The following is a 25,172-nucleotide window of genomic DNA, read 5'->3' on the forward strand; positions in this document are numbered from 1 at the left end:
CAGTTCCTAGGTGCTGTGGCAATATGCTGCCGCCTCCTGTGTTCTCAGTAGTTTGGTCTCTGTTCTTACGCCTAGGCTGTACACCATGGCCCAAACAGAGAAGAAAGGTGGACTGCTCTGGAAATCTTCAGCCTCCAAGAAACCATTGAAAGAGAAAGTTGTGCTAATGTACGATGAGATCTTCATGGTAAGGACTGGGCCCCTTTTCCTTTTGTCCCTTTGGTTTGCTGAGAGAGCTCCATATGTCGGATTCTTCTCCATGAGACAGGGCGCGCGTCTATCAAAGCCAGGCTGTCCCATAACTGTCTCAGATGACATGCCTTCCTCTGCTGCCTCCTTCAGTTTCACTGAGTGGCGTTCCCCGGGGGATGTAGAATGCGGTGCCCATGAAGTTAGGAAAGGGAGCGGCAGGCCAGGGGAGCCAATGCAGTAGGAGGAAGGGACTCCATAGTGAGGAGCTGTGAGGAACCTTCTCCTTTTCGATTTGGGGGAGAGAATATTTCTGGGAGACAAGAACGAAAGCTTCTCAGGTGAGAATTGCTTCTTGAAATCTCGCTTTTGGGAATCTGCATTGGCAATATATTGTACTTCGAGAACTCCAGTGACAGGTGAGTAACCTTGTCTTCCGGAGTCTGAACTATTTACTGATGTTCTGTCGGTGTGCTTAGCCTTTCTCCTAGCTGTACTATTTGTTCTCACGGGGTCTCCTTTCTCTTTCAGACGGAGGACCCCAGTAAATGCAGCCCTCGGTTCTGGGAGGAGCTTTTCCTCATGAAGGTACCATAAGAGTTGAAAGCCCTCCTCTTATCTTTTGATTCGCCTTTGCTTGTTTGCCCTGGGATGTGGCAGGGACTTGCCCACCTGGGGGTCTCCGCTTCCTTTCAGCAGCTGGGTGAAATGCATTAATTGGTTTTTCCTTCATTCCTTGACCTGACAGGTGAACCTGGAGTATCTAGAAAGCAAGCTGGAGTCTCTGGATGGAGAAGAGTTAATGAAGATAAAAGATAACATTAACTGTTTGTTCCAACACTGCATCCAGGCCTTGGGAGAAGAGCACCCAATCCGAGTAGTCAATGCGTTACAGGTACCAGAGCTGATGGCTAGGGAGCCCGTGTGAGTGGGGCAGTTTATTGATACTGTCAAGCACCTTGTGCTAGTTTCTTTAGTGTGGCTGAGAGGCAGTGGCCACTCACTGGTAGCTTTTATTATTTATTTGTTTGAAGGTTAGAGACCTCCTGTGCTCAGCTGCTTCCTTCCCTCTTTCCTTCACAGACGTTATGTGCGTTGATTCGCGGCGTCCATCAGAAGAACAAATCCACCTCTGGGTTTGACATCATCAACATGCTCATGGGCTTTGACAAAGCAGAGCTGTGCATGAAGGTAAGGGCTCTGGCATCCGAGGAGCCGCATGCTGCTCGCCAGCTCTGTCCTCTGTAGACGGTTGCCGCTACGAAGAAGCGCATGCACGTGTGTGAACACTACAGTGAATTATTAAATGCAGCTGCCCTGGTGTATTCTGCGTGCCGAAGGCCCAGCACAAGGGCGCTTGTAATTCATTACATATCTAACGTAATGATGGAGGGAGGTTGTGCCTTTCCTTTCACTCCATGGTGTCGATTCCTAGATTGTCACGAATAGAATTTAAGGCTAGAAGGGACTGTTAGATTATTTGGTCTGACCTGCTGTATAACACAGGCTGGAAAATTCCACCCAGTTACCCCAGTATCAAGTTCAGCTGCTGAAGGTAGCAATCTTTTTGGTGCTCCGATTTCCCTCAATACAGCTGGGCAGGTGGGAACTTATACAGCGTAAACTCAGCCAGCGTCTGACCTTTGAATCTTTTACCAGTGAGTGTAGTTGCTTGAGCAGTGTTAACTATCCACAGGCAAACTCTGTCCTGCTGCTAGACTGCTCACGTACACATGTCCGGTTTATAGCAGTCAGAGGTCAGAATGCCTCTGTCCATGCTGGCGTCTGATCTGTAAATCAGTTACAAGGTGGGGTGGCTCTTCAGGGGATGAGCTGTTGGAACAGACGCTGCTTTTGAGTGCCACCTCCTGCCATGGGGGTGATGGAAGGGAACAGTTTAATAAGGCTTTTTGTGTCACAGTTATGGAGTAACCCTTCTATGAATGATGAGATTTGATGGTTAGCTGTGGAACAGCTCCAGTGGGGTGGTGGGATAACTGGGCAAATGTGCTGTAAGGACTAACGTGATCCAGCAAGTTAACGTCACATGTGACCTAGATTTTGGCTGGTACCAGTTCCTCCCTGACTCCTGACAAGGCTGAGGGAGGGATTTTAGTGGTGGTCCGCGTTTGGTAGCCAGACTGGCGTGCTATACGTAACCTGATGGATTCAGGCCGCCAAGGCTGATTGTGACTATGTCCTTCCTCAGAATCTGATGGAGAGCTTGGACTCGCTGCTTTGTGCAGAAGGCTCCGAAAGCCTGAAGAGTTTGTGTCTGAAGCTGCTTCTCTGCTTGGTAACGGTAAATAACACAAAACTGACGTTTCGCTTAGAAACCTCGAAGGGCAGGAGTGCCGGCGAACTGACCAAAGTGCCCCTGGGGCAGGAGGACGGGGGGATCTGGGAGTGCAGAGGACAAAGTGTGGTACAGGGTATGGTTGCTGGAAGTGCTGCTTCCAGAATGATCTTACTTCCCGCACTGACATTGCAGTGTCAGTTGATCAGTGTCTTTATGGCCATGTGTCATTTCCAGAATTGTTGCCTTGGAGAGCAGCTACGTTAAAGAGCCCCGGGTGGCGGCCCGTGGGTTTGGAAAGGCTGCTGGCTAGCGAAGGGCTGGCCCGTCCTGAGGCACAGATGTGCTCTTCGACGGGTTCTGGGATGATTCCGGGCCAGCTCAGTCGTTTCCACCCTTGGGGGCCAAGGGGCCTGGGGCTGGGAGTGTTATTCTGTCTGTTGTTGTGTGATGAGTATATAAGGAAGTTGGTCTGTCCCTGGGACTGAGAATTACACACAGCAGCGTGGAAGTTTCCTGCGTTGCACAGAGTCTGAGACGCTCCTGGCAGATGCAGTGATTGGGGGGCACACAGGAAAGGAGTCGGGGTGCTGGGAGGAGGGTGAGCGTGCACAGCTATTCCCACTCTGCTCTGCTCTAGTCCTACCTGGTGTTTCAGTAGGGGAACGTGCCTGTTTCCGTGCACACCGGAGGCAGTTACAGTACATTAGAGATTATGGAGTTTCAGTCATCATTTTAAAAAGCCTTTGATTGCTTCCAGGTGACAGACAACATCAGCCAGAACACAATCCTGGAATATGTGATGATTAACAGTATATTTGAAGCTATTTTACAGGTAAGTGTTTCTCATCTCTGGCTGGTTAGGTCTTTTCCCGTAGTGCCAAACTTTCATCCGTACATTTACTGTTCGGTGCTTTAAATACAACAGAGGCTCGCTGGTGTTACGTGTCAACCTCTTACGCCTAGCTCGGCGGTAGATTTTTATAATGCTGCCGCCTCCTTACTCCAGTCGGTTGGTTTCAGTCACTGTTGGGCTTTTAAGATTGTTACACTTGTGCCTTTTATGCTTAGAAAGCAGGTGAATAGCACTGTGGGTCTAATTTCACGGAGGATTTCTAGACTAGAGGAACTTATTATGACAGTCAGCCTGGGTATTTCCAGTGATTTTCTCCCCTTTGATATGGTATGCTTTTTAGGAGAAGTATTTGAGTGTATACTGGCAAAACACTGAGATACTGTCTCATGCAGTGCTGGGTGATACCGTGGCTGGGACATTTTGCTCTCTGTAAGCCTGTGCTACATAACTGGCTCTCTTTGGTTTCTTATAAGCATTGCAATTCACTGTTTTAAATCTCATACAGACCATTTTAAATCCTTACCAAATTCACGGTCCATTTTGGTAAATTTCACAGTCATAGCATTTAAAAAATCTTCAATTTCATGGTTTCAGATATTTAAATCTTAAATTTCACAGTGTTGTAACCATGCGGGTCCTCACCCAAAAGAGGGTCAGGCAGGGGGTTGCAAGGCTATTGTAGGGGGGTCCCAGTATTGCTACCCTTACTTCGGCACTGCCTTCAGAGCTGGGTGGCTGGAGAGCGGCGGCTGCTGGCCAGGAACCCAGCTCTGAAGGCAGCACCCCACCAGCAGCAGTGAAGGTGTAAGGGTGGCAATATAATACCATGCCACCCTTACTTCTGCACTGATGCTGGTGGTGGCACTGCTTTCTGAGCTGGGTGCTTGACCAGCAGCCGCCGCTCTCCAGCCACCCAGCTCTGAAGGCAGTGCCGAAGTAAAGGTAGCAATACTGGGACCCCCCTACAATAGCCAGATTTCACAGGGGAGACCAGATTTCATCATCTGTGACAGTTTTTCATGGCTGTGAATTTGGTAGGGCCCTACTCATACGTCACTTAGCACATAATATGCTGATATGTTACATATTGTTCTGCTTGGCCTCGCTTCTTTGGGAAACTAGCTATGTTTCATAGTCAACTACTGGGTAACATGATTCATTCCTGCTTCTCGTTTCAGATTCTGTCCAACCCACCTAGTCGCAGGGAGCATGGTTATGATGCTGTTGTCCTCCTTGCTTTGCTAGTTAACTACAGAAAGTATGAGGTAGGTGTTGGGTGCAGAGAGCCATTTCGTGACGCTGATGTCTTTCTTCAGCCAGTTTGTCCTTGGGATGTGAGCCCTTGGTGAGTGCTAAAGTACACTTGGAAAGGCCAACCACTGCGCCGGCAGCTTGAGACCTCCTTAAGCCCTCCTTTTATTCGCTGCTTAGAGAACAGCCCTTGGTGCTGTGAGACTAAAATCTGTTCCCTATCAGCAGGTGGGCTCTCTATTGCGTGAGTCCGCACTGGCCTGCTGTTGTAAGGTTCTGCACGAGCTGCAGTGCTGCCATCCAGATCATTTTTAGAAATAGGCATTGAAACGTTTAGCAAGGTAAAAACGGACAGTTACAGGCACTGGGCACAACATCTGCACGCTCATTGGCAGAGAACATGTCAGCAATTTCCCCATCCCATTTTTGTTCTGTTTATATATGTTTCTTTTACATGTACATGTCTATTCAAAGGTGCAGGTGTTCAAACAGTTATTTATATACAAGTACAAAGGAGAGCTGTTCAGGGGATTTGCACTTTATCTATGGAAATACTTTACTTTGATTTGCAAGAAGTCCTCTTGAAAGAATCGTTAATGTGTAGCGTGCGTGTGTGTAAAATATATTTTCTCCAAAGAGAAGTTGTTATAGAGTTGCCTCAGGTTTCAGACCCCGGACATGTGATTTGGAGCTGACTATCAAGTCAAAAGATTTTAGAACTCTCCGGAGAGATGTCGGTCATGTGACTAGAGGATGAGCTGAAATGTCTCAGCCTACAGCTCCTTAGGAGAATGAGAAATGTGGCTCTGCGTCTCTCTAATTGCCGCCTTCTCAAGAAACATAATTCTCCTTTCCTTTTCCAAGCTGGGATGTTGTATTTAGTAATCTGCTTGTTTTCTACAAAGTTTTTTTTTCTGCTGATCTTATTCTTGAGAGAAAAGGGAAGAAATGTTAAAATACATGTGAAATGTCAGTGTCTCTTTACATGAGGCATGATATTATTATTGTCTGTCTTAAGAGTTTTCCTCAATGTCGGGATTTTGAATTTAATTGTTTGGAAACATGAGTTCTGGACTCATAAGTTTTGCACTAATCATGAGACATGTTTCTATCTGACCTCATTCCTGACTGAGGAAGAGAGGATATATATTAAGGTTTCCTCGTGTTTGTTCATATTGCTGTACTGTTCACAATATGCTAGGGGCTAATCATACACAGAGGAAGAATGACGTATCTAAATGAAATGCAGGGGGGATTTAGGCAATTTCTCATGTTAGAATTTGGCTGGGACACGAAGGTTGATGAGTCAGTGTTTACTGAAAGTGTCAAATTGTGATAGTCTTCTGTTTTGCCTTATAATTCCGTGTAATACAATGCAACATCAACACCAGCAGCACAAAAGTAAAGCTTGATCACTTAAAGATGGCAACGTGAATCAGCTTTGTTCCACATGGTGCAGATAGTGATGCCTATAATTAAGGGTGCTGAGCACTTTCTATTATCAGATCATGTTTTCAGTTGTTTATAGCTTTGCCAGTTATAAACTTTAACTGTTTCCAGGCTGGGTGTCTGCCTCAGGCTGAATTTATTTTTTTTAAGGATTCAGCCATTTCCTACACAACGTTAGGGAAAAATAGGTTGTTTTGCCCGTTTAAAACAGTTCCCATAATTGTTCTGTTGAGAAGCGGCCCTGTGCTTTAGAGCAGGAATTGAAATTTGGCTGTGGTCCCTTTCACCATCTCCATGAAGCTCTGCCCGCATCTGACCAATTTATAAGCCTCTGAAAATCTCTATTTGCACATTCTCAGCAGAGGTTTGTTAGTGGCAGCTAAAGTCTCCAAAGATTCTGTCTGCACTGAGCGTGCTCCAACCCCTCATCGCTCCTGACCATCCCCGCAGAGCACCTGAGCTTGATGCAGCCCAGGGATGCAGGGGCTGAGCAGGATTCGTCCTGCGATAGCTCTCTGGGCTGCCAGGGGTCACTATTGTGCTAGTCACCAGAACTGAGAACAGGGAGCGAGGAGGAGGAGGAGGACCGAGCAGCCTAACTCACGCGCAGATGGGTGAGGAGCAGGGCGGGGGGCAGAGACAGGAGTTGGGGGTGGGGGGATGGATGGATAGGAGCAGAGGGGGCAGACAGGGATAGCCGGTGTTGGGGAATCAAGGAGAAAAGGTTCTATAGCCATCAGAACACACACATCTAGTCCATGGAATTAAATCACGGATTCCTGAGTCTGAACACTCCTCTGCTGTCTAGCAAGTGGCTAGGAATCCCACTGGCAAAATGTCTTTCCTCCTCCACCTAGAGGATAACCGCCTACTACTACTACCAGTTATTCATGTAGCACAAGTGCTGGACATCTGTGCTGTGAGCCAACAAGTTCCAGCTCTGTGGTCTGTAGAACCCTATATGCCCAGGTGCTGCAGTGCATCTCCTCAGCAACGTGGGCTGTTGTGAGCACATCAAACTTCTCCTCTGCTCTCTGCACTGGCTTCCCATGGAATAGAAAGTCAAGGCTGAGATCTCGGTCCTTACCTCAGGATGCCCCGGCCTAGCACGTCTGAAAGAGCCTAATGCTCCCATTGAAGACCGTAGTTCACACCCCCGCTCCTCAGGCAGACTGGAACCTTTTACCATAAGAAGATGTTGTTTTCATGGGCCTCAGCCCAGGACCATGGAATGAACTCTCCCAGAAACTAAGGACCAGCCACCTCTCACCACCTTCCACTTCCAGATCAGGGGGCATGTCTTCAGCTTGCCTCCTCTAATGTAAACACAGAGCAGCATGGACATTAACATCCCACCCCACTGAAACAAATCACTCCTCAGCACACACAGTTCTTCCCCCAGGAGAGAATGAGAGAGAACCATCCATGGGTGGCAGATGTTAGCTGCACATCAAGCGATATGGCTGGAAGGTGCTCTGTTACTGCAGAGATTAGGGTGAGCTAAGAACCTCAGAGTGGCCCTGCTCTGACCCATGTGGGGTTATGTGGTTCCGTGTTACGGAATTTGTTTTTTCAGTCAGCTTTTTAAAAACCATGGGAAATTACACACAAAAACATGTTGCCTCCATATAAATCCCTGGTACGCCCACAGCTCGAATACTGCGTGCAGATGTGGTTGCCCCATCTCAAAAAAAGGTATATTGGAATTGGAAAAGGTTCAGAAAAGGGCAACAAAAATGATGGGGGGTATGGAATAGCTTCTGTATGAGGAGAGATTAATAACACTGGGACTTTTCAGCTTGGAAAAGAGACGACTAAGGGGGGATATGATCGAGGTCTATAAAATCATGACTGGTGTGGAGAAAGTAAATAAGGAAGTGTTATTTACTCCTTCTCCTAACACAAGAACTAGTCACCCAATGAAACTAATAGGCAGCAGGTTTAAAACAAACAAAAGGAAGTATTTCTTCACACAACGTACACTCACCCTGGGGAACTCCTTGCCAGAGGATGTTGTGAAGGCCAACACTATATCAGGGTTCAAAAGAGAACTAGATAAGTTCATGGAGGACAGGTCCATCGGTGGCTATTAGCTAGGATGGGAAGGGATGGTGTCCCTAGCCTCTGTTTGCCAGAAGCTGGGAATGGGTGACAGGGGGATGGATCACTTGATGATTCCCTGTTCTCTTCATTCCCTCTGGGGCACCTGGCATTGGCTACTCTCAGTAGACAGGATACTGGGCTAGGTTGACCTTTGGTCTGACCCAGTATGGCTGTTCTTTTGTTCATTAAAAGAATAATATGCTTGCAAAGCACTCAGAAGCTTGGAGATGACAGAATTTGTTTGTCTGTGCAATCTGAATTCAGCCCACTTGTGTATACATTATCGTACAGTCTTTAATTACATGATCACATACTATTTCTTCCATAGGACCCCGTCTCTTTCTTCCATGGACTTGTTCTGGGCATGAATCAGGGGTGTGTAGTGGAGGAGACCGTTGTCTGTAGGACCCCTGCTTCATTTGTTGGAAAAACTGGAAAGTGGCAGTGAATGAGGCAGAGTGTTGCAGGACGAGAAAAGATGGTCTCATGGTGAAGGCAGTCGAATGCTGCCCTGGAGAACTGGATTCTGTCCCTGCCCCTGCCCCTGAGTTCCTGTGAGTGCTGGGCTGTTCTGAAACCAGACTTTTCACAAGTGGTCACTAACTGTTTGTTCCTCGTTTTCTGGGTGCCTGGCTTAGCCCCAGGGGTCTGATTTGCAGAAGTGCTGAGCACTCACAGCCGCAGCTGAAGTCGGTGGGGGCTGTGAACATATAAAGCAGGGCTTTGGAGCTGTGCTCCGGCTCCGCTCCAGCTCCGGGCAAAACCCTGCCGCTCCGGAGCTGCTCCGCGCTCCAGCTCCGGGCAAAACCCTGCAGCTCCGGAGCTGCTCTGCGCTCCACTCCAAAACCCTGCTGTAAAGTACCACACCATGCTAAGTACGCTGCACAATCAGGTCCTGGGCATCTCAAATTGGGCATCCAAAATTAATGAATTGCTGACATTATTCTCTTTTTAATCAGCCCGAGGCAGACATCCGGCAAGGAAAATTTCAGCCCAAACAGAGTTTGGCAAAGTTAAAAGCAACTGAAAGCAGGGTCGTCTCGTGGGTAGTGTCAGGAGCCTTCTGTGTTACCAGCTCTGCCTGTAACAATGCAGCAGTTCTCCTGGTTGTGAGGGAGACTAGCCATCTTTCCCTTGCCTTACGTGGGCGTTTTTAGAGTTTGGATTGTTTGGTGCTTGGCTGTCAGCATGTCAGATTGTTTCATGGCTTATTTTCCTTTGCATTCCCGTCTGTCTCTTTTCACTTTGACTGTATTACTGCCTCTCCGTTCCCTTTTATTTTGTCTCTCCTAGGTTGCTAAATTGTTGTTCCAGTTGCTTATGGAAATCTAATTGGGCTGAGAATTGATTAGTTGCCTATGATTTTGTGTGTGTGTCTAAAGAAAGCACCAGTGTGTTTGTATGAACATGTTATTTCAGATTTCTGAGCTGTTTTCTAGTCTCCTTTACACCTCCATGGGGAATACCTGTCCAAGATTTCATAACCAGTGCAGCTGCACTATATATCTGTTCTCTGATTAGCTTCTGTTCTAGGAACCGAAGAGATGTGTGTTCTTTATACAGAACTATAAAGGGACAACCTCAACCTGAAATCGAGTCATGTTCAGAAACAGAGTTTAAAATAGTTCCAGGTTATGATACCTGACCCAAGTCCCTCTGTCACTCCTGGTAGTTTTATAATCATTCTTATTTCAGAGGAAATATTTCACTCTCGTTGCTTTGTGAAAGACCCACATGAACAGGGGAAATTAAATAATTGACTACACAAGGGAGGTAATGAAACTAGCTATATACAGGCCTGTCAAATGTAGAAAATAAACTTGGGCAGAGAGGGAGAATAATGTTTTTTCTCTAATCTGTACTATTTCTAGCCACCTGAAGTGTTACTCGTGAGGTTAGGAGATGAAAAAACGAAATTCAGACGGAACAGTGATTTAAGTTGATATATCCCTTTAAAAAACCACATTGACTTGAAAAATCACATTTCTGCCTGGCAGTGTTGTGCCTACTAGAGTTACAGACATTGCCTAGGATGAGGAGAACTGAAAGATGTTAGCTAAAATATTTTTCTCTATTGCATTGTTTGCTGTTTGCACGGCTAGAGCCTTGCAACTCTGCAGATATCCGTGGACCATTTTTGAGGATCGCAGATGGATGCGAATCTGCGGATATCCGCTTTATATCTGCAGATATCTGCAGACCATGTTTGTGGATTGCAGATCTGATGGGGATACAGATTTTGTATCTGTGCAGGGCTCTGTGCATGGCAGCGTTTTGTTGTGTCTGGTGAATTTCACTGATTCCAACTAATCAATCTCTCCTTGAAAAAGACTCTTTAGCAAGGAGGGAGCAGCAAACCTGTTATCACATCTTTTGAAAAGGAAAGTCGGAGGACATGCTGTTTGAAAGGAGCTCTATCAGAAATATGAATGATTTGAAATTGGTCTGTTTAGAAAAAATGAGTTACCCTTCACATTTTCTTATAAGACATGGGAGTCAATGTTTTTGAGGGGAGTCAAACATTTGAAGGGGGTTTATTTCTCAGTTTGTTTCAGTTCCTGTGCTTGTCTAATTAGCTGGTAGTGTTCCTTTGGTTGTTAGCAGCAAAACTCTCACACAATCCCCAGCCTAAAAGAAGTCAGTTGGTTCTGCTTTTTCCTCTCTCAGGCCTCCAGTCCTGGGCTATTTGGTCTCTCTATCAGCTTCGCCACTGAGCTTTCAGCGTGGTTGAGGAGTCCGGCTCCCCCAACCCCAGTAGTTGGCCTAACTGACTGAAGAGTGGCATGGGGGATGCCAAGGCTCCATTTAAACAGGTCACACACACCTTCTCCCTCCACTCCCCTGCTTGCACCGAGGAGCTTGGAGACTCCACTTAGCAGTCTGGGTGACTCCTTTTCCCCCTCATTCCTCCTTTCTCTGTTGCCCTGTGGAAGCAGTTACTTGGTGGCTGCGTATCAGTGAGGGAGATAGGCTCTAAAACTCTGCCCCCTAGTGCCATTAGGGAGATGAATGGCTCTGCCCCCACTCATCACTCGGGCCAAAGTTCCCTGCTTAGAAGGCCTGGCTGCGGAGCAAGACCCTCTGGCCTGGGAGAGGGTGAATTGCAGGGGTGGCTGTACAGCTGTGTGATTCCACCACGACTGTGCAGCGAATGCATAAATGAATGGACTCTGGATTTAGGATGACCAGACAGCAAATGTGAAAAATCGGGACAGGGGATGGGGGTAATAGGAGCCTATATAAGAGAGAGACCCAAAAATTGGGACTGTCCCTATAAAATCGGGACATCTGGTCACCCTATCTGGATTGCATTTGTATGACTAACTAATATTGTTGAGATTGTGTATTTAGCCTGTATTTCTCCTTTGTTTTCTTAGTGAAGAATTTCTGGTTTCCATTGGTTTATTAAGTAGCTCAGCTACACCTGTGGAGGAATTCAGAATGGTTTTGGTCACTTGGCTGCATGGCATTCAGGGAGGGGGTTCTGCTCCGTTGAGCTCGTAGCCGGGCTGTCCTTGTGAGGTTCCCTGACTGTGCTTGTTTCTGCTTCTCTGTGATTTATCAGTAATTGACTTTGGTAGCTTATAAGAGATGTCCCTTGAGTGTGTATCATCTCCAGGAATGAGGCTCTAACTCCTGTCTGGTGAACAGAGTGAGTGCTGCCATGCTGCTTCTGTGAAGGTCGTGGTTAGAAAAGATCAGCTTCCTCCGGAGTGCTGGGGTAATACGGTATTTTTCTGTTTTCTCTCAGGAGAGGCAGTTGGAGGTTGAAGATCTATCTCAGCCCTCCTGGTACTACACCAGTGATGTTCTAGTGGCTTCTCAATACTTCTAGCTTACTAGGAATGCTTCCTACCTAGCTTCTAAGGCTGGGATCCACAGGGGGAGATAGGAAAATGGCAGGTGCAATTTATTTACTCTCCTAAAACTTTAGCAAAAGTCTCTTGCAGGAGAAAATAAAGGACACTCTGAAACAGAGGAGAGATGAGAGAGGTGAGCGAGGAATGCCAGGAGGGCCTAATGTAAATGGATACCTGGGCAACTCGATGTCAATTCAGATAGATCATAGTGCGAGCTAATGCACACAAAAAGGAAGAACTGGTATTAGTCCGATACATGGGTGGGTTCAGAATGAGTTGTAACATCTCCGAGTAGGGGACGGGTCTGTAATTCACTGTGGGCAGCTCAGGGAAATAGTCTTCTCAGTGTCCTGTGACAGCCCTCACAAACGGGAGTGAGGGAATAGAGAATAACGCCATTTTATAAATCAACAGGGGGTGTGTGCGCGTCTGTGATCACCTCCTCTTGTTAAAGGCATTCCAGTAAGAGGAGAAGCTCACAGAAGGGTAGTGAAAATTAATTAGACACACGAGAAGGGGCTCCCTTGTGAGGACAAATTAAAATGATTTGGTCTCTCTAGTTTGGAAGGGTGTGAATAAGGAGAGAGGTGACAGAGGTCTAGAAAGTGATACTAGATATTGAGAAGACTGTACTCCTTGTTTCCCATCCTTCTAGTAGTAGAGCAAGAGAACACTTGAACTTAGCACACTCAAGAAAGGTAAAAGGAAATGGTTGTCAGCTGCATATAATCAGCAACTGGTGGAACTCACTGCTGCAGGATATTACCGAAGCAAAGACTCTATTTAGTTTTTGAAGATTCTATTTATATGAAGAATGGCATATGCAGTTACTCAAAGGGCTCTTTCCTCCAGCCTCAAGGCATAAGCTGGGGTCAGGAAATTTCCCCATTCTTTTCCCATGAGGTAGTGTTGCTCAGTGAGGTGCATTGTGGGGGTTTTCTGCCATTGTATCAAACATATAGTACTGGACACTATTGGAGACAGGATATCAGGTTACCCAGACCATTGGTCTGTCCTGATATACCATCTCCTCTGGGTTTAAACTCCGAAATGTAATTGTCACGAAGCTGAAAGTTTGGGATGGGGCTGGGCTCTGCCTGCCCTGTTCCTGACTCACTGTGTGACCTTGAGCAAGGAACCGCATCTCCGACAAAGTTGGGTAACTCAGTGATAAAATGTTTGATAAATCGACGTTGCAGCTGAAGGATCTTTGCTGGGTGTTTATAACCTTCCCCTGCCCCTTTTTTGTTTGTTCGAGCCAGTCCCAAATTGCCTTGGCTAGTCTCTGCATTGACAGGGGTAAACAACTTGGAATAAACAAATGTATTTTACTAATGAAAAATGCTATTTAAAATATTAGTGGCATCTCTACAGGGGCTTAGTCTGGACATTTCCTTCAGCTGGGAGTTCAGATGAACATAAGAATGGCCATACTGGGCCAGGCCAAAGGTCCATCTAGCCCAGGATCCTGTCTTCCGACAGCGGCCAGAGCCAGGTGCTTCAGAGGGAATGAACAGAACAGGGCGGTTATCGAGTGATCCATCCCCTGTTGTGCAGTCCCAGTTTCTCACAGTCAGAGGCTTAGAGACACCCAGAGCATGGGGTTGCATCCCTGACTATCTTGGCTAATAGCCATTGATGGACCTGTCCTCCAGGAACTTATCTAATTCTTTTCTGAACCCAGTTATACTTTTGGCCTTCACAACATCCCCTGGCAAGGAGTTCCACAGGTTGACTGTGCATTATGTGTAGAAGTACTTCCTTGTATTTGTTTTAAACCTGCTGCCTATTAATTTCTTCGGGTAACCTCTGGTTCTTGTGTTATGTGACGAGGTAAATAACACTTCCCTATTCACTTGCTCCACACCATTCATGATTTTATAGACCACTATCATATCCCCCCTCAGTTGTCTCTTTTCCAAACTTAACAGTCCCAATCTTTTAAATCTCTCCTCATATGGAAGCTGTTCCATACGCCTAATCATTTTTGTTGTCCTTCTCTGTACCTTTTCCATTTCTAATATATCTTTTTTGAGAGGGGCTGCCAGAACTGCACGCAGTATTCAAGATGTTGGCGTACCAGTGATTTATACAGTGGCATTGTGTTATTTTCTGTTTTATGATCTATCCCTTTTCTAATGGTTTCTAACATTCTGGTCGCTTTTTTGACTCCTGCTGCACATTGAGTGGATGTTTTCAGAGAACTATCCACAATGACTCCAAGATCTTTCTTGAGTGGTAACAGCTAATTTAGACCCCATCATTTTGTGTATATATAGTTGGGATTATGTTTTTCAAAGTGCACTGCTTTGCACTTTTCCTCATTGAATTTCATCTGCAATTTTGTTGTCCAGTAACCCAGTTTTGTGAGATTCCTTTGTAACTCTTCACAGTCTGCATTGGACTTAACTATTTGGAGTAATTTTGTATCATTTGCAAACTTTGCCCCCCTCACTGTTTTACCCCTTTTTCCAGATCACTTATGAATATGTTGAACAGCACTGGTCTCAGTACAGATCTTTGGGGGACACCACTATTTACCTCTTTGTATTGTGAAAACTGACCATTTATTCCTGCCCTTAGTTTTCTATGTTTTAACCAGTTACCAATCCATGAGAGGATCTTTCCTCTTATCCCATGACTCCTTACTTTGCTTAAGAGCCTTTAGTGAGGGACCTTGGCAAAGGTTTTCTGAAAGTCGAAGTACGCTATATCCACTGGATCCCCCTTGTCCACATTTTTGTTTGACCCCCATCAAAGAATTCTAGTAGATTGGTGAGGCATGATTTCCCTTTACAAAAACCATGTTGACTCTTCCCCAACATATTGTGTTTATCTATAGTTTCAGCCAATTTGCCTGGTACTGAAGTCAGGCTTACCGGCCTGTAATTGCCAGGATTGCCTCTGGAGCCTTTTTTAAAAATTGGCATTCTGCTAGCCATCCTCCGGTCATCTGGTACAGATGATTTGTATGCTCCTTGGATTCCAAGCTTTCAGCAGTCTGAACTAGGAAGGATTGAGGAGGGGAACCAGAGCCCAGTGGTTTAAACGCAATGAATGGCTGCTGTTGCATTGTGGGTGGGGGCAGTGGGAAGAAACCTCCAGGGGAAGCTGTGGAAACTTTGCTGACTAGCCAGTAGGCTTTTTTTTAACCAGAGACAAAACTTTCCTTTCTTCTCTTGTTTAACAGTCGGTGAATCCCTACATTGTGAAACTCTCTATTGTAGATGACGAGGCCACACTCAACGTGAGTAACCAGCTCCTTGGAACCTTCTCGTGGGCTCTATGTCCTTGTGTGTCTTGACCTAGCCGGGACGGGATTGTGCTACAGCAGAGAGCATCAGCATGATTGGCCTCCCTGCTAGCGGCACTTTTGAGACTTAAAATCATAGAAGATTAGGGTTGGAAGAACCTCAGGTCATCTAGTCCAACCCTCTGCTCAAACCAACCCCAACTAAATCAACTTCTAGGAGTGGGGGAGAGAGATGGATTCCTGATCAAGTAACAATTCAATGTTTCGTTGGAATAAGGACCTGGACGGGTAGAAAGGAACATGCTAAAATCGGCCATCTCTGTGTCCTTGGGGTTTGCTGCCCAAAGTGGCTCTTGCAGTCATAGGCGCTTTCTCGCTGTAATAGAATCAGCTGTGCAGAGTGTAGACTACTGCCTGGTGTAGGACAAACATACCGTTTGTATCCCCTCCATCCCGTGTCAACTTAGCTTACTGTCTGCCAGCACGGGAGTGTGATTGAAATGAGACCAACCCCTGGTTCTTCTGTATTGACACTTACTTTTCCTTAATGTTGCCGAGTGGATATCCGATATTAAAGCTTCCTTCTGAATCGTGTGCAGGGAGGGATTTGTTGTCTAGGGGTAAGAGCAGGTGACTGGGAGCCAGGACTTATTCTGTTGGACACTGACTCACTGTCATTTGACCTAGCTCTGCCTCAGTTTCTCCAGCTGTAAAATGAAGATCAGACATAATTCCCAGAGCTACCCTGAGATTTATTTAGGTTTTGAGATCTACTGATGAAGGGGTTTCTCAGTGTTAGCGGCCATGTAATTTACGATGATCTTGAGCTCCTGTTTCTTGTGTCCCATACAGACTCAGAATTGCCCCAGATTCATGTAATTTTAACAGATGATGTTTTGTCCTCCTGGTTATGTGGTTGATTTGGAAGCTTTTTAAAGTATCTTGAGTTTAAATATCAAATTCAGGCTGCATTTGCAGGTGCGGAAGGTCTGGTACAATGGTTTGTCCTACCACCTGTTACTGTAACCGTCATGATGTCTGGAATGTTGAATTAGGAAACCTTAAGCGAACCCAGGCTCATTTGGACTTTCCTGTTTCTGTGCCGGGCTTTTGTCTGCTCATAAGACTGAACTGCCATGACTGTATCCCATCAGTCCATACGGTGGTCGATGGATTTTAAGCTGGCTCTGTTGGATTTTTAAAGCCTGCCTGTATCTGAGGCTTTTACTGTGAGCTGGGGCTTAGCATCTATCTTTGCTCTGACACCAGGTGGCTTTTTTAAGGCTCTCTCCACTGGACTGAGGTTGGTGGATGAGCACGCTTTCACGCTGGCAGCTCCTTGGAGTAGATCTCTCTCCCCTGGAACGTCTGTATAACTTTCCCAGACCTGGTTAGTGTTAATCCATGCTGACCCCTGGCTAGGCCCTGGCTTTTTAACTCTTTGACTCTGTATTTAGCACACTAAATTGTGTGTAGCACCCTGGGATGTGGGTGGGGGAGAAACTTCATCCAGTCAGTATCATTTGGTTTTCTGTGGTATGGGATTGCAGTGTAAAGCTGTTCTGTATTCTTGCAGGGAATGGGACTGGTCATCGCCCAGGCATTATCCGAGTACAACAGGTAAATCCGCCTTCGGAAACAGCTCATTGGTTTTCAACCCAGTGGGGAGTTGCTGTCCCCTTCCACCAGCATTTTCTGTAATGGCGGCTGCTCATTGCGCGGCACTCCTGGTGCGGGTGGAGATGCCGGAACTGCCTTGTGCTTTGAGGCCCTCAACCCTCTGAGGCTGTTACTGCTGCTGTTGCCAGCAGGAATCTGGCAGATGCACTTCAAGAGAGGCCTGGCCTTAGGGAAAACCAGACAGCCCTGCAGTCTATGTTTCTACCACCGTCTTTGTGAGTTACCTGCAAAATCTCACGTTGTGACATGAAAACGAATGATTCCTTGAGTGCCGCTGGGCCAGAAAAATCATTGACAGCCCATCGGAAACAACCAAAACTATCTGGGAGTGCAGGAATTGCCAGAGTGGATCAGACCAGGGTCCATCTAAACCAGTACCCGGTCTCAGACTGGGGCCAGGACCAGCTGCCAGAAATCCAGCCGTAGGAAGCGAGAGGATAATCTGCGCCTGGGGAAGTGTCCTCTTAACCCTGTTAAACAGATGTTGAGAGCTCACTGTGCTGGAGCACTGGTCACATGCTCCGCTGCTCTCCTGCCTGCCCTGCAGGTGTAGCTGAGCGGTGGCCCCGTTGCTCTTGTCTCTGGAGCAGACCAAAGCTGTGCCCAGTTGCAGGAGAGTTCAGTAGACAGTGTCAGGTTAAAAGGAATGGCCAGTATTCGGCGCCTCTATCAAAGTGACTGGACGCTCAGAAGCACTGGGCGCGTGCAGCTCCCATTGTAGTCATCGGAAGTTGTGAGCTTTGAAAGTTAGACCACTCAGATTAAATGCTTCTCTGTGTGCCCCAGGGCTGGAAACCGTCAGCCCACGTGGTGAAAACCGATTTCCAGAGTTGCCCACTCTCATGATTTGATTTTGGATCTTGGGATATTTGGTGTTTTTCTTAAAGCCCCAGCTGCTGGAATTGGGAGAGCACATGAGAATCTTGGCTTTTGTTACCAAAAAACCCCCAAACAAAACAAAAAACACCACAGAAAAGTAATTTTCTAGCCCTCGTGGTTGTGGAGAAAATTGGAAAAGGTGAAGTGAGTAGAGCCCCAAGGCCAAGAAAATAGCCCCAGATGCTCGGGTTGTAAAATCTCTCGTGTTTTTTGAACCCTTGGGGTTAGTGATTCTGGATTTCCTTACCGAATAACACCCTTGGTGTAAGAAATGCTGTCAGTTTGTATCACCTGCTTTGCTTTTCACCGTGTAGGCGGTTTACTTTTTGTATTTCGTTCATCTGGACAAGTGAGTGTGTGGGGTCACTTTTGCGTTCGTTTATTAGATAGTTTCACTTTCAGGTTCTCATGCAGCAGCCCAATGCTTTGTTTTTGTGTGTTGCAAATGCTGCTGAAAACCTACTTCTATGACAACATCCACAAGAAGGCAGTCAACAGATCCCTTAATATGGTTATTAGATTTATATTTACATATAGTGAAGCAAAAAATAAAAAATATCCCTGTACTGTGATGCCCCCACGCCTTCCCGAAAAGCTGTGCAATCACTGTTCCCTGTAGCCTGCTTTTCCTCCCCAAAAGCAGTTGGTTTGTTGCCCTCGCTTGTCGCATTGTAAGTAATTGTAAGCTCAGATGGTCTCAGACCCCGCTGGGGCCTGTGAAATAGTAAATTAATATCGAAGTCCAAACAAATGACTGAAAACAGTTTTCTTTTATGAGTTAGGGTTTTAATGAGCCTTATTTCCTGGCAGTTCAGTGTCTCAGCTATTTGGGAGCATGCCTTTCAGATTTCCCTAGCTCCCCCCCTCATCTCACTCCAGACTGGGTGGGTCTTGGCTGAGCAGCAGTGTGACCTTTGCCTCAGAACACAATGCTCCCCTTTCCTGTTAGCCCCCAGACTGTCCCCTACTACAGAAGACGAGGGGGGGGGGGGAGAAAGGTAATACCTTTTATTGGACTGGCTTCTGTGGGGGAGAGAGACAAGCTTTCCAGCTTACACTGAGCTTCTTCCTCACTCACCTTGTGTCTCTAATATCCTGGGACCAACCTGGCTACCCCACCACTGCATACCTTAATCCAGGGGTTGGCCACCTTTCAGAAGTGGGGTGCTGAGTTTTCACTTATTCACTCTAATGTAAGGCTTCGCGTGCCAGTCATACATTCTAACGTTTTTAGAAGGTCTCTTTCTATAAGTCTATAATATATAACTAAACTATACCATGCAAGGCACTAAATTTAAACTATTGTTGTATGTAAAGTAAATAAGGTTTTAAAAATGTTTAAGAAGCTTCATGTAAAATTAAATTAAAATGCAGAGCCCCCCCGGACCGGTGGCCAGGACCCGGGCAGTGTGAGTGCCACTGAAAATCAGCTCGCGTGCTGCCTTCGGCACACGTGTCATAGGTTTCCTTCCCCTGCCTTAATCCATGGGCTGTCAGTAACAGAGATTTGAATTCCCTTTGTAGCTCTCTTCACAAGCTCCTTGAAAAGTAAACGTGAAAGTTGACGCTCTCTCCATCTCTTATCCTGACCTGACGTGTCTGTTGTATAGGGATTTGGATAAAATAACCCTGTTTCCGTGTGTAACACCCCACTTTCTGTTGCTGTTTCCCTGTTTGTTCAGGCAGTACAAAGATAAGGAAGAGGAGCACCAGAGTGGCTTTTTCTCAGCCTTAACCAATATGGTGAGTGAGGAAAGAGCATTTTTTGAGTACTTAAAAGATAAATAAAGTATATGGGACTATGTGAGGCCTTGATCCAAAATCCACTGAATCCAGCAGGAGTCTTTCCATTGACTTCAGTGAGCTTTGGATCAGGCTCTGGGGGGTGGGGGTGGGGGTGAGGTGTGCAAACGACACCACAGATCATATTGCTGTGCTTTGCAAGGAGCGAAGTATTTTTTGGCTGAGAATCAGAAATATTTTCTTCTCCATCTTCATTTTTAAAAGCTGCGCGACTTTTTTTTAAACCGCCATTGTCATAAAAAAAATAAATGGCTGCTCTTGTGCAGGAGCTGCCGGAGGAGAGCAGTGTTGCTGGCACAATGCGATGGGAAATGCATTGCCATAAACCTACAGTGTTTTGTCTGCGGCTGTATGGGGAGCCCCTCGAGAGATCCAGCTCTGGGAATCAGTCATCATCTTTTGTCATTTGAGTGGGGGTTAGCTCCTGGGGGAGGCTTCTTCCAAGGGCAGCTCATGGCCACCTGGGGAAGGAAGCTGTGGGACTTTCCTTGTCCTGCTCCTCGTCTGCAAGCCAGCCAAGGCCTTTCAGCTTTCAGGTCCTGTCCAGGCCTGCTCTTGCTAGCTGCAAGCAATGGCAACGGCTTTTCCTAATGTGCTTCATAAAGCTGTGCAATACTATTTCCTTCCTCAGGTGGGCAGCATGTTCATAGCCGATGCCGATGAGAAAATCTCCGTCCAGTAAGTACACAGATATTATCCGTACAGTGAACGGCAATTTACCTTGCTGGTTCTGAATTGCAAAATGTCACCTGCTGCGGTTCCGTTATGGGGCCATTGTAATGTAGAAAAACAAGCCGAAGCAACGTCCGCTCTGGCCTGGCAACCAAAATTGTACCTTGCAACTGCAAACGACGGGCGAGGCTGGGACTGTAGGAGCCCTGGGCTGGCTGTGTCGGGAGCATTCTGTAACGCTGTGCGCGAGTGTTGAATGTAGGCAGTGAGAGGGGAATTACTGTTCATGGAGCACCCCTCTTGTGTTTGGTGGTGGAGATCATAGTGGTGGACACGCTCTCCTGCCCCAAGGAGTGCTTTCCTTTCAAATCAGGAGGGAAAAAGCTGCTCCTCCATCCCCAGCCCAACATAAATAGGGGATGGTGGAGGCAGCTGGCTGCTCTGTGCTCTCAAATGCAGGGACTTTAAGGAGGAAGCAGTGCTTGAGAGTGAGGAACAAGGTGAGTCCTTCGGTGGAAGGTTGAGGGGGTCCAAGACCATAGCCAAGGTCTTCAAAAGTGACTAGTAATTGGGGGTGCCCAACTAATACACCTTAAATAAAAAGCGCTCGGCTCTCAGAGGGTGGGCGTGCGCCACTTCTGAAACTCCGGCCCCTGGAAGGTGTTTCCGGCTGGGCTCACCGAATCATGAGTCACTTCGGAAAGTCCTTTTCTCTGGTGGCTGTCCCTGGAGTGCAGCCCTTAACATAACTCTGCTTTTCTGCTGCTCTTGTAGAACGAATGAGGCAATTCTTCTGGCCCTCTACGAAGCCGTTCACTTGAACCGGAACTTCATCACCGTGTTGGCACAGGTGGGGCCCAATTCAATGCGTTTCCTTTCCATGTCTTTGAGTTGGGGGGAAGCTTAACCCCAAAGTGCTTCAACAGCCAATCCAGGGCAGGGCTGGAGAAGACCAGTTAGATCAGTCAGTCCGTCTTTTCTTTCCCTGGGTCATTTGGGGTTTCGTTGTAGTTCCTAGTCAGATAGGACCAGAAGCAGGCTAGGGCCCGGATTCAGGGTGTCTTAGGAAATGCAATGCCTCTTATTTCCCACCCCGCCACAGAAAAGAATTAAAAAGGTTTTTGGGAGTAGTTTTCTGGGGGATGCCTCGTGTCAGCCTGACCCATTTTTGTGTCTGGGGAGGGCTGGATGTGACTCCCTCTGAACCCTGTTAATGCTGCCCTGCGGTTGGCTGGAGGGTCTGCTCAGGAAGCACTGGGAGGGTGGGCTGTTCCCTGCTAGCCTGGAAGTTAGGAATCTAACCTCTGATCCCCTGTGTGGCACCACAGTTCAGCAGTTTGTTTTAGAGAGTAAACAGCTACTGGAAGAGTCTTGTTTCAAACACTAGTTTCTGTACAAACCTGTGTGGAGAATGTGATGAAATTAACCTTCTTTGTAGGTAAATTGTCCTGTCTTGAGAACGAACAGTATCAGTCTGTGAAGCGGGACAATAAAAGCTGGGTTTGTGTCTGAAGAGCAGTGGATGCATCTGTAGATTTGATCAGAAAGCTCAGGCTGATTCTCTGAATGCCCCCTGGGTTTGCACACCCAGAAAACATGGTGGGGGCAGACAGTAATGAATCTGGTCGTGCCACCAGCCCATGGTTGGAGGCAGCCCTAGACAGGCCCAGCACACACTGGGATGTACCAGTCTGATGAAGCCATTGGGTGGATTGTCAATAACCCTTGTCTGAAGTAGGGCATGACTTGCCTTAAAGCTCCCCAAAAATAACAGAAGAAACTTATGGCTCAAATCGCATTCTCTACCTGCCCCAGTATTGCAGGATTCTCCAACCACTAATACCTAGGCATGGCATGGGGCATGGCTAAACTTAGATCCACATTGTCCTTGTAGCCCCTAGTACCCTGCTCATACTAATCTCTTGCTGCTAGGTGGCGCTATATACCTTGGCTGACAGCTGAATTATTTTTTGCGGGGGAAAAATCCCTTGGTTTTATTCCATGGGAGAAAACATATTTTCAATGGAAAATGTATTTTAAAGCTATATTTCCTAGATTGGACTTCGAGTGGTAGCAAGTGCCCATGCTTCCCATAAAATGTGTGGGTTTACATCCGTCTAGTAGTTCTCCAGCACGGTCCCTAACTTTCAAATCCTTCGTATACCGCACATTGTATTAAGCATTGTGAGATGCGTCTGTATGTAAGACACGATATGAAACAGTCTTGATTACATCACAGCCGGATTAGAACAGAATAGGTTGCTCATGTCGAATCTCCCCAGTTCTACCAGCTGACTGAAATAAACAGACGCCTGTTGTGAATCAGGTTCAAGCAGTAATTAGGCCTGGAGCAGTTAGTGAAGATGAGCTGGGGGGGAAAGGCAGTTGAAGGAAGCAGAACAGATCGATGATGTTTCCATAGTGCTGTCTTCTATTGAACCCTCGCGCTTTTCAGCAGGGCAGGAACATAGTCAATTGCCGTTGTCTTAAAATGGGAACCCATGAAACAAATGAGAATCCCATTTTAAAAGGGCAGAGCAGGATTGGAAGGGCAGGTATTAAACATTCCAGGGTCATTCTGAAAACACCTGGGGAGGGGCGGGAGGAGTGACCAGAAGGTCTAAGAGGAGTGGGTGGGTTTGTGTCTTTTCCCCATCACTGTGGTATCTGGGTGCCTTACAATCCTCTCACCCCCTGTGAGGCAGGGCAGTGCTCCTATCCCCACTGCACACACAGTCACAGGGATTAAGGCCAGCAGGGACCACCAGGTCGTCTGGTCTCCCGTATGTCCCAGCTTGGCGAATTGATGCAGAGAGGCTAAGTGACTTGCCCATGGTCGCACAGGCAGGTTGTGGTGGAGCAGAGATTTGAACCCATGTCTCCCAACTCCGAGGCTAGTGCCCAAACCACTGGGCCGTCTATCCCCCGTGCTGCTCAGGGTGGTGGTTGAAAGCCTGCTGCCTTGAGCTCTGGTGTCTGCCAACACATCTGCAGCCTGTCTCATCTGGGGTAATACACCTTGTGGGTGTTGCTCCACATTACTGTGGTGTATAAAATGTGTGTGTTTTTGCTTCAGAGCCATCCAGAAATGGGGTTGGTGACAGTGCCGATAAGCCCAATTCCAACAACGCCAGTCACTCCGCTTGGGACCACTCCGCCTTCTTCAGACGGTGAGATGTTTAATCCTCTTTTGGGGGTTAGCATTTAAAATGAACCATAAAATAAATGGCAAAGCAGTTTTTCAAGGTGGCAGCTAACCCATTCTATCTGGAGAGAGATTTCCTGTCTTCCTGGGAGGCCTGGTTTGTTAAGCAGAACCAGGTGACACGTTCGATGGCTTTTTATTTCTGCTACTTATAAGAAGAATCACACCGACTCTCTGCTCTTGTGTACGCTGCCCAGAGGAACTGCTGGCATCTTTCCCAAAGCCATAGCTAAAGCCACATCTTGCTAGAAGGGGACTGACACAGTCCTCCTGTCCCAGTGTGTCTCCACACGGATGCAGCCACCCAATTAATGGTTTTTTTAAGGGCTTTGTTTATGGACATGTCTGATGTTTAGGAGGTTTTGGTGGAGCTCATCTCCCAGGCAGTTAGTCACAGTGGGCGCCTACTTGTCACTAATGAACTTGTTTCCAGCTGGAAATTAACCTAGGATTTGAATCCAAGGTGTTTGAGAAGCAGGAGCTATTTCTCTATTGCCTCTGCCCATTCTTCAGACCGGCTTTTTAAATGACGGCTTAAACTGAGATCTCGGAGCCTGGTTGTTCTAAACAAGAGACTTTAATGTGTGCATAATGCATACGAGAGCTGTATAGACCAGCTCTTTATTTGAGATCGTGTAGACTTAACCCACGCTGAGAAATCCAGCAGCATTACACCGTCAGTGTCTGAAGAAAGCAGTTAACAGAAGAATGGAGTCTGTTTGAACAGAGCGCAATTTGGCAATGTCTTGAAGCGAGAGCAGCATGGGTTACCCTCTTGTATCTGCTGTTCAGGTCATTTGATATCCCGGCTGATGACTATTCTTCTCCAAAAGGATGAATTCTGCCTGGTTACCATGGATATCAAAAGCTTCAGTTAAAAAAAAGATGTCTCGAGCCTCCCCGTGTATGTGTTTTGTGTGATGCAGCGGGCCAGGCGCTTCGTACGCTTCCTTTCAGACTGTTCATTGCTAATGTATCCACCCACGCACTTTATTACACAACCGACAGGATTGTGCTTACCTACAACTAGCTCCTTTTTTTTTTTTTTCTTCATTTAGCGAAAGAAGTCAGCCCACTTTGAACAGACACTGCACTCAGCCTTCACTGGCGGCTCCCTACTGCTCGGAGGGTTATTAAGCTTAAGAAAAGGGAGTTGATCTTAACTTGCAGGGATCATGTTGAGAGGCATTTTTCATTTACATTCCCTGTCGTCTTATCTCTGATCCAGCCTCTCTGCGATGCCAAGCGCTGGAGCCTAGGTTTGGTTAAATTACTGTGCTGCTCCCCAGCTAAGTCAGAATTCCTCTCATTTTGCAGGATTTGCAATTCAGCTGTAAAATTTGCTCTTGGCTTAGAGTTAGCACAAGACAGTTCAGCTTTAGAATGGACAGCTTTTTTTCTTTCTGGTGCATTTAAAAAAAAAAAAAAAAAGCCAAGCTATTTTCAAGATACAAAGCATGGAAAAATCCATGTATGGGTTCCAGGCACTCTTCTGTGCAACTTGGGTTTAAAAACAGGCTCGTGTTCCGAACTGAAATTCCTCCAGCTGTTAGCCTGTAACATGAATTAAGCCCTTTAAAATTTCAAAATAAAACCCTTTGCCTTCATAAAAAAGCTACAGCTGTAGGGTTAACTGGGTTCAGCAGTGCTGGGTTCTGCAGAGTGATTTTTTTTTT

The 25,172-nt window shown here is 46.7% G+C and overlaps 1 protein-coding gene across 1 annotated transcript in view; it reads left to right on the plus strand.

Annotated features, from left to right (window-relative positions):
* ARMH3 (armadillo like helical domain containing 3) overlaps window positions 1–25,172 on the plus strand; it is a 171,885-nt gene that overhangs the window by 21,236 nt on the left and 125,477 nt on the right. Inside the window, exons 2-14 of the mRNA XM_065408100.1 lie at window positions 76–187; window positions 721–777; window positions 938–1,084; window positions 1,273–1,380; window positions 2,399–2,491; window positions 3,246–3,320; window positions 4,520–4,606; window positions 15,195–15,251; window positions 16,834–16,877; window positions 19,499–19,559; window positions 20,251–20,297; window positions 21,066–21,141; window positions 23,368–23,461. Of these exons, the coding sequence (XP_065264172.1) occupies window positions 86–187; window positions 721–777; window positions 938–1,084; window positions 1,273–1,380; window positions 2,399–2,491; window positions 3,246–3,320; window positions 4,520–4,606; window positions 15,195–15,251; window positions 16,834–16,877; window positions 19,499–19,559; window positions 20,251–20,297; window positions 21,066–21,141; window positions 23,368–23,461 (1,048 nt within the window). The 5' untranslated portion in view covers window positions 76–85. The remainder of the gene's footprint in view (window positions 1–75; window positions 188–720; window positions 778–937; window positions 1,085–1,272; window positions 1,381–2,398; window positions 2,492–3,245; window positions 3,321–4,519; window positions 4,607–15,194; window positions 15,252–16,833; window positions 16,878–19,498; window positions 19,560–20,250; window positions 20,298–21,065; window positions 21,142–23,367; window positions 23,462–25,172) is intronic.

The sequence above is a fragment of the Emys orbicularis genome, chromosome 7, assembly GCF_028017835.1.
Source record: "Emys orbicularis isolate rEmyOrb1 chromosome 7, rEmyOrb1.hap1, whole genome shotgun sequence".
In the NCBI taxonomy this organism is placed as follows: domain Eukaryota; kingdom Metazoa; phylum Chordata; order Testudines; family Emydidae; genus Emys; species Emys orbicularis.